At 46.1% G+C, this 13,620-nt stretch overlaps 1 protein-coding gene across 2 annotated transcripts in view; it reads left to right on the top strand.

The window, feature by feature from the left end:
- SHTN1 (shootin 1) overlaps positions 1–13,620 on the top strand; it is an 81,449-nt gene that overhangs the window by 55,979 nt on the left and 11,850 nt on the right. Inside the window, exons 14-16 of one of the 2 annotated variants that reach the window (XM_081158760.1) lie at positions 2,324–2,377; positions 7,457–7,577; positions 11,966–12,158. In XM_081158760.1, the coding sequence (XP_081014886.1) occupies positions 2,324–2,377; positions 7,457–7,577; positions 11,966–12,158 (368 nt within the window). The remainder of the gene's footprint in view (positions 1–2,323; positions 2,378–7,456; positions 7,578–11,965; positions 12,159–13,620) is intronic. The other variant, XM_081158761.1, reaches the window with a different exon arrangement.

The raw sequence follows: 13,620 nt of genomic DNA, 5'->3' as shown, positions 1-13,620 counted from the left end.
GCAGGTTGGTTCTCTTTCTTCTGTGTTTAAAACAAACTTTCTGGTTCTTTCTTACTCCAAAGATGCCCCTCTTCCGTTGCTTCCATGTCCCCAAGCCTCAAAACTGTTCGGTACACATTCCGCTGGGCTTTGACAGTTGCCACTTTGTCCCAGGCAGGCAGGGTTGCCAGGCCAGGCAAGACCGGCCGGGTGCGGGCTGTCCAGAAAAAGGGGGCTGGGGAGAACACGCAGCCCCGGGAGCGGGCCGGCAGAGTCCACTGTGCAGAAGCTTCGGCCGGCCCTGCGCGGTCATTCATCTTGAGCCGGTGGTCTGGAAGCAGCTTCAGAGTCAGGGACAGGGCGTGGAGCGGGAGGAGAAGCCACGTGTGGGGACAGTCGGGCACAGCTGCTGTCTGGTGACCGTGCAGAGCCCTGTGGTTGGAGTTGGGGCCTCCCCCTGTCCCCGCTCCCCGGGCTTTATGCTCCCGAGTGGGAACAGCGCCTGCCCTGCCTGGCTCACGGGGCTGTTGTCACCATCAAGTGGGATAAAGTGTGAAAACCCTTCAGAACGCAGGGGCCAAGTGGAACCTTTGAAAAGAAGACATTCTCGTGACTTTCAGGGCGCAGCTATTTTGCAAAGTGAGCAAACCCAAGCTGATACTAGAGAAGATGCAGTGTCCTGCAGAAGGCAGATTAGTTCAGAAAGGCAGACGCTGAAAACTTCTTAAATCATGCGTAATCCATGTTCCTTCCGCGCCTGCTCTTCCAACAGTTTCACCTTATTTAATGTCGGTTCAGACTCTGGAGGACAACTGCCCAAGGATCAGTGGACGGGTGGGTTTTTTGCTGGTAATCGTTAAACGGTGTAGCTGGAGTGCTGAGTGAGCTGCTCCGTCACCCTTAGAACAGGTGGTGTCTGCCTGCCGGGTACAGGCTTCCCCCCGCAGTGACACGGGTGCCGTCCTGGCTTGGCACACGTCTGAGAGCATGCGCCTAGGCTTCCGAGGCCTGCGCAGCCCAGGGCCGCCGGGGTGGCGTGGCGGCATTTCCGAGTATGCCTTTAGCCGGGGCTCCTGTTCGAAAGTCACAGCTTGTCACCTGCCGAAGCCAAGCCTGCCTTGGGAATGCTGTTCACACTGCATATTGTCCAAATTCCTTGATGTCGTTGGCGGGGCCGGTGTGGTTGGCATGAGTGCAGTGGAGCTTTTGACTGGCACGTGTGCCTGGCATGTGCGTGTCACAGGAACCCGAGGCTGTGAATGCAGGACGCCGTAGTCTCATGGGTACATGAGCAGCAAACCTCTCTCCTTCCTCCCCCCCACCTTGTTATTGTCCATTTTTAACAATTGCGATGGGATCTTACTCTTACTGCCTTTTGAGAAAAGGAGCGTCGGTGGCTAGGAATCGCCTCCCATCCCCAGATGAGGGAAGGGAGCCTCAGCCCTTTCCCGGGAACCGGAGGCCCAGGGTCCCTTTCACTGTCTCGCAGGCTTTCTCTTCATCTCTTCGTGAAAGGAAGTGGCACAGGAGAGATCAGAGGTCGTCTTTGATCTTTTCCATGAGGTCCTCACGCTAAATTTTCCCTCCGTTAAATTAGTTGAGGGACCCACAGAGACTGTCGGGTGTTCCGGGGCCGGGAAACATTGCCCAGAACTTCCCTTCAAATCGCTTTGCTCGCGGTGCAGCCCGAAGAGAACTGGGCTGGTAATCAAGACACTGACTCAGACACCCCTTCCTTGAGGTGTGACTTGCCTCCTGAGCCACACGACACGGTTGACGGCACACCCTCCCGGGCCTTCTGCTGTTCCCATAGCCAGGTTCCCTGCGGGTCCCCCCTCCCCGCTTGGCCCTGCTGCCAACTTCATGGACGTGCGGGCCAGTCCCCTGTCCCCTGTCCCCGGCGTCCGCCTGGAGCGAGTGGAGCTGAGAGAGGTTTCCTGCCCTGTCGCTTGCTTTCGCTCTGCAGCCTCCTGGTCCCCGCTTGCTGGCAGAAGCTGAGCAATGCGAGGGGAAAAGCTTACTGTAAAAAACTCGGAATGATTTGAAATGAAGCCTCTGAAGTCTGGTGTTTGCCGTTTGTTTTCCTGGTATTATGACAAACAAGTCACAAAAGGATATGTCGCATATGGTGGCCTGAGTCCTTTTGCTTTGACTGTATCTTCTAACTTTCTGCTTAACTGCCATTAGGAGCACTAACCTGCCTAATATTTTTTCCTAAAGTAAGACTTAGACCTAACTTTTAAAAATACTGAGTATAAGCTACCGGTACTTTGTCATGTAAACTGTTTGTTTAGTATTTTAAAAATGAATTACTAACTAAAAAGAATTCTTTTTTTAATTGTAGCCAGAAGCTTCCAAAGGCTCTGAAAGCGCAGTGAATGAATTAAAAGGAATACTGGTAAGACCAGCTCTCGGTTTATGACTCAGTTAATAAGTAATTAACTGAGAATGTTCTTGAAATCAATTTTTGTGAATAATTGGTTCGATGCGTTTTATTTCCATTGACAACAGCCTCATTTCTTTTGATAGTTTGCTTGACTGTGTTACGGACTCCTCCCCGGGGGTGTTGTCAGTGTACCAATACTCTGCCGTTTCTCTTCTGAAAGAATGGTTACGGGTTCGCCAGAATCGTTGTTTCTTGTCCTGGCCCTCCGGCCCTCGCATTACAGCTTGAAGATGTGAGGGCCGGTACTCGCGTATTGATAGCAGAAGTCCAGTAGAGTCTCTGACGTGCACGGTGCTTCACTTTGGGGCATGAAAGTGGAGTTCTTGGTGCCTAACTGTAGATCTGAGCTCCCACCCTAATAGGTTAGTATCGGGGTCACAGTCTGCTTTTTCTCACGGTTTAAAAAATTAGTTGATGATAAACTGGAGGGTAAAAATAAAAGGCCCTTTCTTTAGGTTACGCATCTCATTTCCTAAAAGGAGTTCATAGCCATTGGAGAACACACTTAATGCCCACCGCTAGCTGTATTTCTCCTTTCCAAAGTATGGGCTTTTGCCAACAGCATAAATGAGTACTGCCCTCTCCAACGGCTGCTCTCAGAGACAAACACCTCGCCTAGGAAATGTTTCAGATACCAAGAGCCCTGTTCTCGGATCCTGTTATAGCCTCAATACCAGTCATTATGCACAGTAAGTCAACAGACCCGGGGCGGAGGTACCAACTAACATTCCCGTGTTTGTTGTTGCTGTGCTAATTATGCATCGCGTGTAGACATCCCCTAATTGTAGTAAACAAAATTATTTTCATCAAGCACGGAACAGCCGACTTAACTCAGAATGGCTTAATTAGTTAGCGTTAGTCGTAGGTGAGTGGAATTAGTGCTAGAGAGAGGTGTAGCGGGGGCTAACAGTGCTGGTCTGCCTGCAGAGTCACGTATTAGAACCACTGAAAAAGCACGTGGCTATGAGCCAATGGAGCCTTTGATGGGAAAGTTTTATTATCTGGTGTTGTTAAGGAGAACTATGACAGTCCCTTTTTAAAAGGTATTTTGTCACTGATTTGAGAGAAAGGGGAGGGAGAGAGAGAAACATCGGCCGCCTCCTGCACGCCCCGCCTGGGGATCGAGCCCGCAACCCGGGCGTGTGCCCCGCCCGGGAACGGAACCGGCCACCCCTTGGTGCACCAGGCGATGCTCAACCAGCTGAGCCACACAGGCCAGGGCAGTGACTGCCCGTCTCTTTTGTTGTCTCTACATTATAATGCTAATTTCTGTTCAAGAAAATGTCCCAGGGGCACTGTGAGATTCTAGACTGTAGTTCTGATCATCAGTGAAAGAATCAACTCCACTGAGTGTGACTTTTAAAAAATTAGGTTCATTTGAAAAATCAGACACTGTGAGATCCATGTGAAATCTGACTGCCCAGTAGGCTGCCCCCTGCTGATGCCCACGGTAGCAAGTTTGCTGATTGCAGCGCTGCCCTTAAAGGTCGGTATTCACTATGCAATCCCAGCCACTATAATTTTGTGCCACTTCAAAGAGAAATTCCTAAAATAGATTTTTGTGAAATAATTTACAAATTATAAAAATTGTCAAAACATCGTTTTCCCCTGAAAATTACCCCTCTTCCCCTTGTCCTGGATTTATCATTAGGCTCCTCTACCTTACCTGACATTGACACATCACTATGGCTGTTGTTCTGACAATATTATTTCTTTGCATTTTGTGTGTTTTTTTGAAGTAGGACTCACAGTGTTCTCTCCTACTCTTCTCTGCCCAGTGGCAACTCTCCACGGCCCCCCTAGAAGTCCCTTTGAGGGCCTCTTGTGTGAGAGAGAAACAGGATGCCCCTATCGGATGGGTTCTCTTAGTGCTTTTTGCTGGAGTTCAGACTATTATGATGGTCAAATTTAGCACCTAGCAAAGCACGTGACACCAACCTCACAGCTGTGACATGTGACAAACAGAACATGAAAAATCTCCAGATTATACCCTGAGATGGAAAGTGGGCATCTGGACCAAGAGATGCCAAGAATTCGAATCCGAGCCACAGCCTGTTCCGCACTGTGGTGGAGCAGAGACTGGGAGTAAAGTCGCTGTGGGGTGCTTGCTGCGGCGAATGACAGGGGACCCGAGTGGCAAAGGACGCCCACGACTTAGAGATTGGGCCTATTGCTGAGAGTTAGCGCCTGCGTAGAAAACAAATCTCTGGTTTGAAAAACCCCACTCTATTTTGAATTGTACAGTTTTCAAGCTAATTTTTAAAGTCTCCGTGTTGACGGAACTCACTTTTCCAAGCCTGCTTATACTTGGTTTTAAAAAATTATGTATATCGTAGATGTAGAAAATATATAGTTCGTTTCTTGTAGTCACAAGGGTGTTGAGGTATTAGAAACCTCTTGAGTCTCCCCAGTCACTTAAAAGTCAAAGTGGAAATGGCAGTTTCTGAAGTTTAAATCAATACAAATTAATCTAAAAGTCTCTCTTCAGATTCAGTTGCCTCTGAATCAAAGAAACAGAAATAGCATCTGAAAAATTTCTCTTATGGGTCTTTCTTGAACATCTTCAGTTTTTCAAAGTACCCAGAAATTGTTGAACACTTAATTTTTCCACCTGACAATTGGATTATGAACTTTTAACTAAGGTGGGGACTAAGATTGTCACATGATCAAAGTGGTTTGAAACAGGAACAGAGGACTGATCTGGGAATTAGAAGAGCCAAGTTCAAGGTCCTGCCCTATCTCTGCCCTATCCTGGGACCTGGCCCAGACCAAGGCTCCCTGCTCTGGAGGGTGAAGGAATTGTATACAGCGCACTGCTCCTAAGTTAATTGCGGTTTCTCAGGACCTATGATTATAATGTAAATGGATAATTAAGACAATCTTGGTACTTTATTAGCTGAGCTCCTTTATCACTTCCGCTGAAAGTCAAGCAGAAACCTTCCTTTCCCCATAATTACCTCCATACTTAACATTTACTGCTATATTAGCTGAATCAATCCGGTAAGCCTATGCCTGGAGAAATAGTGTGGGATTCAAGGATTTGAACCTGGAAAATGAATTCCTTCAGTATGAGGTATGAAGAGAGGGTCCTTCACCACAGTCAGGAATTTGGGAAGATAAGGCTGTTATCTAAAAGAATAGGGACTGTTGGGAAAGATAAATTCTTCAATAAATGGAAGCCATTAACTCCAGCCATTGGGAAAATTACACAGAATGTCCTTGACTTCAAACAGTGTGGTTTTATGAGTTGTTTTAATAATAATAATGGCCATACCTTTAAAAAATACCTGTTTGCATATGATACAGCTGGTAAAAATTATAAACACACATGATTTGGAAATCGTTTTTCTGATACATTTTTAAAAATTTATCTAAGTTGGCTTTAGTTTTGTTTTCTTTACCTTATCAGTGTTTATCCCACCTCATGATACAGACCTGCTTGTTAACTTTTAAATAAGCCAAATAATGTTTAAATTCTAAAATGAGCTGTTATAGAGTTGCCTGTACTGTGGTTTTCCTTTGAGTATATTCTGTGAATATTCGTAATAAATGAAAAGTAGAATGATGTACTTTGGGTTGGGTGGGGGAATATGGGCTGTGTGCTTGACTGAGTGGGAGCCTTATCTCAGTACTTTACACTTCATTTTAGGTGAGGCATCTGGCCGAAAAATCGTATAATCTCCTAATCTTGTTAGTCAAGTTCCTCCCTGACAACAGGCTGCTTTTCCATGACTTCTTGCTGTTAGGGAGCAAAAACCTTTCTAAACAAAACAGCACAGTAGCTGTGTCATATGAGATTTGTAATTACCTGATTTTACAAGCTTTTTTGTTTTATAGGCTAAAGAAGAAACCTGAGTTATTTTAGCCAGTAGGACTCTTAGCATCCTCAGGAAGTGATTAGCAGGGAACAAAGGGCAAGTCTGTAGTGAGCTCAGACGTGACAAAGGCTGGCCTGGTGGCTCGCCTGGGTGGACAAAAGCTGCCGTCTGACTCTGGCACGAAGTCAGGCAAGTCATACCAGACTCGAGGCTCTGATTTTCCCTGGTCAAAATATTGTGCTTCCCCTGGCTGTGTTTCTCCCCGAGTCTGTGGCACAGGTTCGGAGGACTATTTCCGAGAAACGGGGGGCATTTCTGACGAAAGGAAATGGACCCCTCGTAATGGTGGGGTGCTAAGGCCTTACATAGAAATACGTCAGCTAGGGCTCTGCCCCTGCGCTGGACCCGCAGTGGAGATGGAAAGCCATAGCTCTCCCTCTGTCACACATCCCGGAGCAGCCAGGGCGGGGACCACTGCTTCTCCGTTCTCTGTCGTCTTGAAGGTCAGCAGGAGCACAGCTTGATGGCATCTCTTGTCCCCTTCAGTATCTCTGGGCCTGAGCGACACATTCACTGCCACCTCTGTTAGGATTCTGGAGTCGCGATGCCGGGCCCTTCCTTGCCGCCCTGCAGGAGTCTAGCCTTTCCTCTCACAACGAAGCCACCGTGTGCTCAGCGCAGCACGTCTTTGGGTCAGGCCACTGGAGAGCATTCTGTGCCTCCTTTGGCAGCTGTGACACCATTGTCCCCAGTTGTGTGGTCAAGGTCATTCTCGCTAAAGAATCAGCCCCACGTTTTTCAGGGCCACCAGGATACTGATCCTGTAGCTTGTGACTACCATATCCAGATGGCCTTCTAAGGTGAGTTCAGCATATCCGGCTTCATCTCCACGCGACCGACCGCACGTCAGAGTCTTAACCATCCCGTGCAGGTGCCTCCCCGCCGAGCTCCAGAGTCAGCGCATCGCGGGGCGCCCTTGTCCTGGCCTTTTGATATGAGAGCTGACATCTTGCATCCTCAGCAGCATCTTCTTAAGTGACCCAACACCGTGTGTTGTTGAAGATATTCACATTAAAATATATATATGTGTAAAGTTTATTTTATTTTCTATTTCCATTCAAATTCTGTAATGTTTTGGTGGTTTGATTTTTATATTCTTTTGTATGTTGTATTAAGCCATTAACCTTTTCGTTTTGTTTTGTTTTCACTTTAGGGGACACTTAACAAATCCACTAGTTCACGAAGCTTAAAGTCCCTTGACACTGAAGGCAGTGAGACTGAGTTAGAGAGGATTCTGCGCCGCAGAAAGGTGACGGCAGAAGCAGAGAGCAGTAGTAAGCCGGCTTCACTCTCCGCAGCTCTCCGCTTCCTCCCTGCAGCGTCTTCTCGCCTGGCCCCTTTTAACATCAAAGGGTCTTTTAAAATGATGACGAAATATTTTTAATGTGATTGAGAAGTATTGGACGGTGGAAGGTACCACTTACGGGTATCTCATAAGAACACGTGTTATTTTTATTCACTGCCATTTTTGTTTATGTATTTGTAGGTAATCGGGCTTTTATAGATCTGGTTGCTTGACGCATGATGCCCTTGGGTGAAGGCATTCAGGATGGGCTTTGGCAACAATGTAGCGTTGAGTACAGGCTCTGGAACCAGACAGTGTGAGTTCGAATCCCAGCTCTGCCAGTTGCTAGCTGTTTGCTCTTACACGAATTACCCAACCTCTCTGTGCCTTAGTTTCTTCACCTAGAAAGTAAGGATAATAAAAGCACTACTTCGTAGGATTATTGTAAGGATTAAGTCAGTCAGTCTATGAAAAGTGCTTAGCACTGTGCCTGGCAGGAAGTCAGCACACGATAATTAGCAGCTATAGTAGGAATTGCACATCCGTTACAAATACAGAGACATCGTCTTTGTCCTTCGCATCCATTTAGGGTAGTATCTCTGCCTCTGAGCCAAATGAATGAGGAATTCCAGCCCGGCCGGGCGTGGTTCAGCGGTTGAGCCTCGACCTAGGATCCAGGAGATCGCAGTTCGATTCCCGGTCAGGGCACATGCCCGGGTTGTGGGCTCGATCCCCAGTCGGGGCGTGCAGGAGGCAGCCGATCAATGACTCTCCCATCATTGATGTTTCTCTCCCTCTCCTTTCCTCTCTAAAAAAAGAAAGAAAGAAAGAAATTCCAGCTCAGTGTTACCAACTGTGACCATCTGAGCAACTCTTGAGCTCATAATTTGCATTCGCGTGTATCAGACATCAAAATCTGTTCCCAGACAAACTTCGTGTGTCTTCACTTTTCTCCCAGCGGCTTGATCATGGGAATTAGGAGAAACCCTTCTGAGGTTTTTTTCTTGTGGCCAGGAAATTGGCTTTGCAAAACTGAAGTAAAATTAATCAGCTATAGCTAATAGGCGGAATCATTTAGACTCAGTTCAGTGAACTCCCGTTAGTTTATTCCATTGTGACAGTTTAATTTGCTTTGCCGTCAACTTTAAGTTGCTAGAACAGTAAGGATTTGGGTTTCTGATAAGCAGGCTCTGGTTTTCACATAGGGACTTACTCAAACAATTGAGGAAATTGGTTTCTTAAACTAGGAAGCAGCAAAATACCAGCCAAACCTTTACTATAAAAAGATGAAGCTTTTGTTTCCTTCTTTAAAAAAAAAAATTATCAGTTTGGTGTGGTCTGGAAATTGTGCTGTTACTATCCTATAAGAGCCCACCTCCCGCCCCGCCCCCAAACCGCCACCTCTCAGGAAAATTACGGGCTGCCATGAGAGTGGTTATTTCCTTAGGATTGGTTTACAAGCATTTAGCAGCCTCCATAATGAATCATTATTCATTTTGTGGCTTAATCAGTGCGGTGACTTTTCCCACTTTTCATCCTTCAAGCACCGTTGGTCGTTAGGACTTTGTGGCTGCCGTGCTCGAGCTCTGCCATTGACGTTTTGCGTTTTGCCACTGACCTTTTTGGTCCCCCAGAAACGTTCTGAGCCTCCCTCATGAACTTGACCACACGTGAAGCACTCACTGGTTCAGAGTTTGTTTTCAGTGGGAGGAACCAGGAAACATTTTCATTTTAGTCAGTGTGGAAATTTGGATATTTCAAAGTACGGAGAAAGGTGGGAACACGTTTTATAGGCAGGGTGAGAATCTTTTATCTTACTGGTTATTTCCACCAATATGCAAATATTTAATGTATCATTTGAAGGAAGTTAGAATACGATATGTATCCAATAGAACTCATATTTAGATGGAGAGATAAGAACTGTGTAATTGGCAGTGTAAAGAAGATACACATACCGAGGGGAGTGACTTGTAATAGAGCAGAAACTTTCTTTTGAGCTCCCTAGTAGCCAAAGGGGGGGGAAAAAAAGGAAGGAAACAAATGTACAAACTCTAATTTGATAAAAGAAATACCTTTTTTAAAACATGGTACAGTTGTTTTCCTAGCATCGAACTGGAAGAAGTATTTACCATGTAAATCTTTTAATAAAGAACATGGAATGAATGACAAAGGGAAAATTCAAGGACAGGGTGGGTGGTTTGGAAGCTAAAGCAGCCCAGCTGCTCGGTGGGAGCAAATTACAGAGATGGGTTTGATAGGTTTGTGCCTCAGGTACCTACACTTGAATCTCTGGGATATTTTTCTTCTGCACACAAAGGCTTAAGCGGAAGCTAAATGTGAGGTCACAAAGCGGAGGAAAGAGGCATCCCTAAGAGAAGCGGAGGCTGAGGTTTGCAGAAGGGAAGCACCATTTTCTTTAGAATTTTGCTTAGGAACCTAACTCATACTCCCTTGTTTTACCTTAGACTTGTGGCCCACCAAACTGACACTTCAAAGAGCAACAAGTGCCTCTGGGGAAACATTGGGCAGCTTAACCAGGATGCAGTAATAATAATCATCATCTTACTATGCATTTTTCTTCATTTCTTCTTGTATGTAGGAAAGCAAGAGCTCTGGCTCAGCTCGCCCACTCTCCCTCCCTTTTAATTGGCTTCAGTTGCGGAGCAAGCAGCAGGCGTTGGTGCATTCAGAAACAGATCTTGCTTTCCTACAAGGACAGATTGTTTAAAGCTATCTGGTGGTGTAGTCAACAATTATCCGAGAGCAGAACAGAGCTGCTCTGAAGCAGTTCTTGAATTCAACTTCTTATATTTTCAAGAACTTTCTTGATCTTTCTGCCTTTCTCTCTTTACTCCCACATCCCCGTGCCACATGAGGCTTAAGAGGCGGGAGGGAAAGGCCTGTTGAACCAGAATATTTAGTATCCCCAAGTTGTCTGCCAAGAAGGTGTAGGTTCAATAAGTGAGGAAGGCAGACGCTGACGCCCTGTGAGCTGAGGCTGCCCACTAGCCCGGCGCGGGGCTATCTCCCGCATGGAGCAGGCGCCACAGCAGAACGGCTGAACAGTTTTCCAGATCCTTAGAGAAAGGATTTTTAAAAATTAGAACTTCATTTCTGGAGTTGGTATGTTACACTGTTGTAATAATCAGACACATCCATCTACATGAATGAAAAAATCAAATTCCCGAGCTTCGTGTTGATGAGGGATTAGCCAGCGTCTTGGATTCCACCCCCTCTGTACAACTTTCCTTTTTAGGAGATGGTCTGACATTTTTCAAGGATGCCCTCTGGCTTCATTTTTAGAAGTTCTGATTTTATTTGTACTTTCGTGAGTTATTCCATACATCTGTCTTATTTATTTATTAAATATTTTTTATTGTGTTTTTTTTTTTTTTTTTTAGAGAAAGGGAAGGAAGGAAGAGGGAGAAAGAGAGAGAGAGAAACATTGATTGGTTGCCTCCCGCATGCATGGGGATCGAACTCACAATCTGAGTATGTGCCCTGACTGGGAATCGAACCGGCAACCTTTCAGTGCACGAGACAGCGCTCAACCAACTGAGCCACGCTGGCTGGGCTAAATCTCTTTGTTTTAAAAGGATTCCTTTTGAAGTTTCAAGAAAAACATACTAGAATCTTGCTTTGAAAAGAAACCGCATAAGGCGGTATCTTTTTAACTAAAAGATAGAAAATAAGTCATGACAGAGCTTAGCTTCAGAATTTTTAGGTTGATATGCCAATAATTTCCGTAACAAGCCCTGTTAGAGTGTTTTCAGTCCTGTCCCAAAGAGCAGAAAAGTCTAATAGGTAAACAGCCAAACTCTTTGCCACCTAATTTTTATAATCCTGTGTCTGTATATTAACAGGAAATACATCCACTTACTTCTCAATCACATTAAAATGAAAATGTTCATAAAAGCTGTCGAATGCTCAAGAAGCCTTCCATGAGCCTCTTAAAAAGAGCCTTTTGACATAGTCCATTTTGTATTTAAAATGCAGAGCTGAGTCTGGGGAGGAATTAAGTCTTGAGAGGCCACGCGGTTCGAGTAGGGCTGTCAGAAAGCCACACTCTGAGAAGAAAAGAGTTTTCCCTGTTCCAGTATTTTTAAGGACTCTGGTCAGTGAGGGAACCATGGCCTGGGGTTTTGTGGTTTCCTAAAGGCCTGTACACAATTTCTCAGCGTGGTCCCAGGGCCCTGAGCAGTGCCACCAAAGCAGAGCAAATTTCTCATAGGAGCAGTTTCCAGCCTGCTCTTGAAATTGGAACAAAACTTGGCCTTTTCGCTTCCTGAGGGGTTTTCAGCTAATCTGTTTGTTCAGTACCTTATTAATCCGCATCACACAGAATGATTAAACTTGAGGTATGTGTTTGGTTTTAAGGTCCAACCGGGATATTAGCCACCTCAGAGTCCAAATCCATGCCAGTGCTGGGTTCTGTATCCAGTGTAGCAAAAGCAGCCTTGAACGAGAAAACGCTGGAGGCAGAATTCAGCAGCCCGGCCCGCCCCGCGCCTGAGCCGGGCAAAGGGCCGGGCAGATGGGAAGGCCGCGCGAGCTCCAAGGTTACGTTTCAGTAAGTAATGACGCTCTTCACTATGCACTGCGGGGACGGTCTGTGCTGACTCACTCGTGTGTCGCTTTGCTTTAATTCTGGATAGAGAGGTTTCTATTCCGTGGGCCACTGACTGCTCTCCTCCCGCTGGCCCACGAGCCTGCTTTTGCGTCCAGGCGCCCGGCGCCGAGGCCCTAACTCGCGTCCCCAGCAGCCATGTGTGAAGGGAATTCCCGCCCCAGACCTGTTTGCTAACCAGGTTCTTCTTCTGCTCAAAGAGGTGAGCCGGGCAATCATTATTGAGCATCGGGAAGCCCTGGCTCACCATTTCAAGACGAAATGCCCCCACCATCCCTCTTCATGGCTCGTGAGGAGCTGAAGAAGGTGCCACGTCTTCCAGAGGAGCTAGATTTTCACGCGCGCCTTGGAGGGTCCCTTTTTGCAAACGTGTCTCCTGGTCCTCACTTAAAGACGTGCCTTAATACGAACTTCTCTATCCCGAGGATGAAAACATACCGCGTGAAGGGTTAGCTGGACAGGCCAGCTCGAGAGTGACGCGTGGTCCCCGAGTTAACCCCGCCGGTGCGTGTCCCCAACGGTCTGGCGGAGGGTCGGCCTGTTTGTCAGCAGGCAGCCTTCCTTTGAAGTTCGCCTGGCTCTGCTTTCGGTCTCTTGCCAGGATGTTGGGGGGGTTCACTTGAGGAAGAGGTGAGACAAATCAGATCGGCCGATTGTAACTGTAATCACGGTTAATTAAACCTCTGATTTCCTGCTCTCTCAGGAGAGAAAGGCCCCTTTTTTTTTGTGCCTCTACCTGTCTTAGTTGAAAAGGTGAAGCCTGGACAAATGAAGTTGAAATTCAATTTAGACCTCTCTTTGCCAACTGGTATTTTCTTCCATTCTTGCATTTCTCATTGGTACTAGTAACGTCTTTTTTTTCTCTCTCTCTTTTGGAATGAATGGACTTCTGTGCTGATTTACAGTTTTATCTAATTTCATTGTGTTTAAAAAGCACATTTTCTCCTGCAGAAACGCGTTTCCTTTCTTTTGACTGCAGCCATTTGAATAGTTCTAACAGAAAGATGATCTATATTCATTCTTCGTCTTTTCTGTTAAATTTGTTTAACACCTAATTTGACATCAGCAATCTGGCTACACTTGAACCAATATCCAGACACAAAAGCAATTTGGCTGAGACAAGTTAGTTTCTGAGAAATGCTTCAGTGTGTGTATATAGATTTTTTTCCCCCTTTACCATTTCACACAGATAATCAGAAAACACTGCAACTCCTTCCTTTTGTCTGCCTTCTATTCTCCAAAAGTAAGTGGAAATTACATTCCCGAGAGAGGAAATGAAATAATTGCAGGCCCAAGGTCTGCAAAATGTGTTGAATTGACGGTGAAAAGGATCCGCGTGTTGACAGACACGGTTGTTAGATGCCATAAAGGCCTACGTGAGGCTCAATTTATTTCCCATCTTGCC

This window comes from Miniopterus schreibersii (genome assembly GCF_964146895.1).
Source record: "Miniopterus schreibersii genome assembly, chromosome: 14".
NCBI lineage: Eukaryota > Metazoa > Chordata > Mammalia > Chiroptera > Miniopteridae > Miniopterus > Miniopterus schreibersii.
This window is presented reverse-complemented; position numbering and strand designations above follow the sequence as displayed.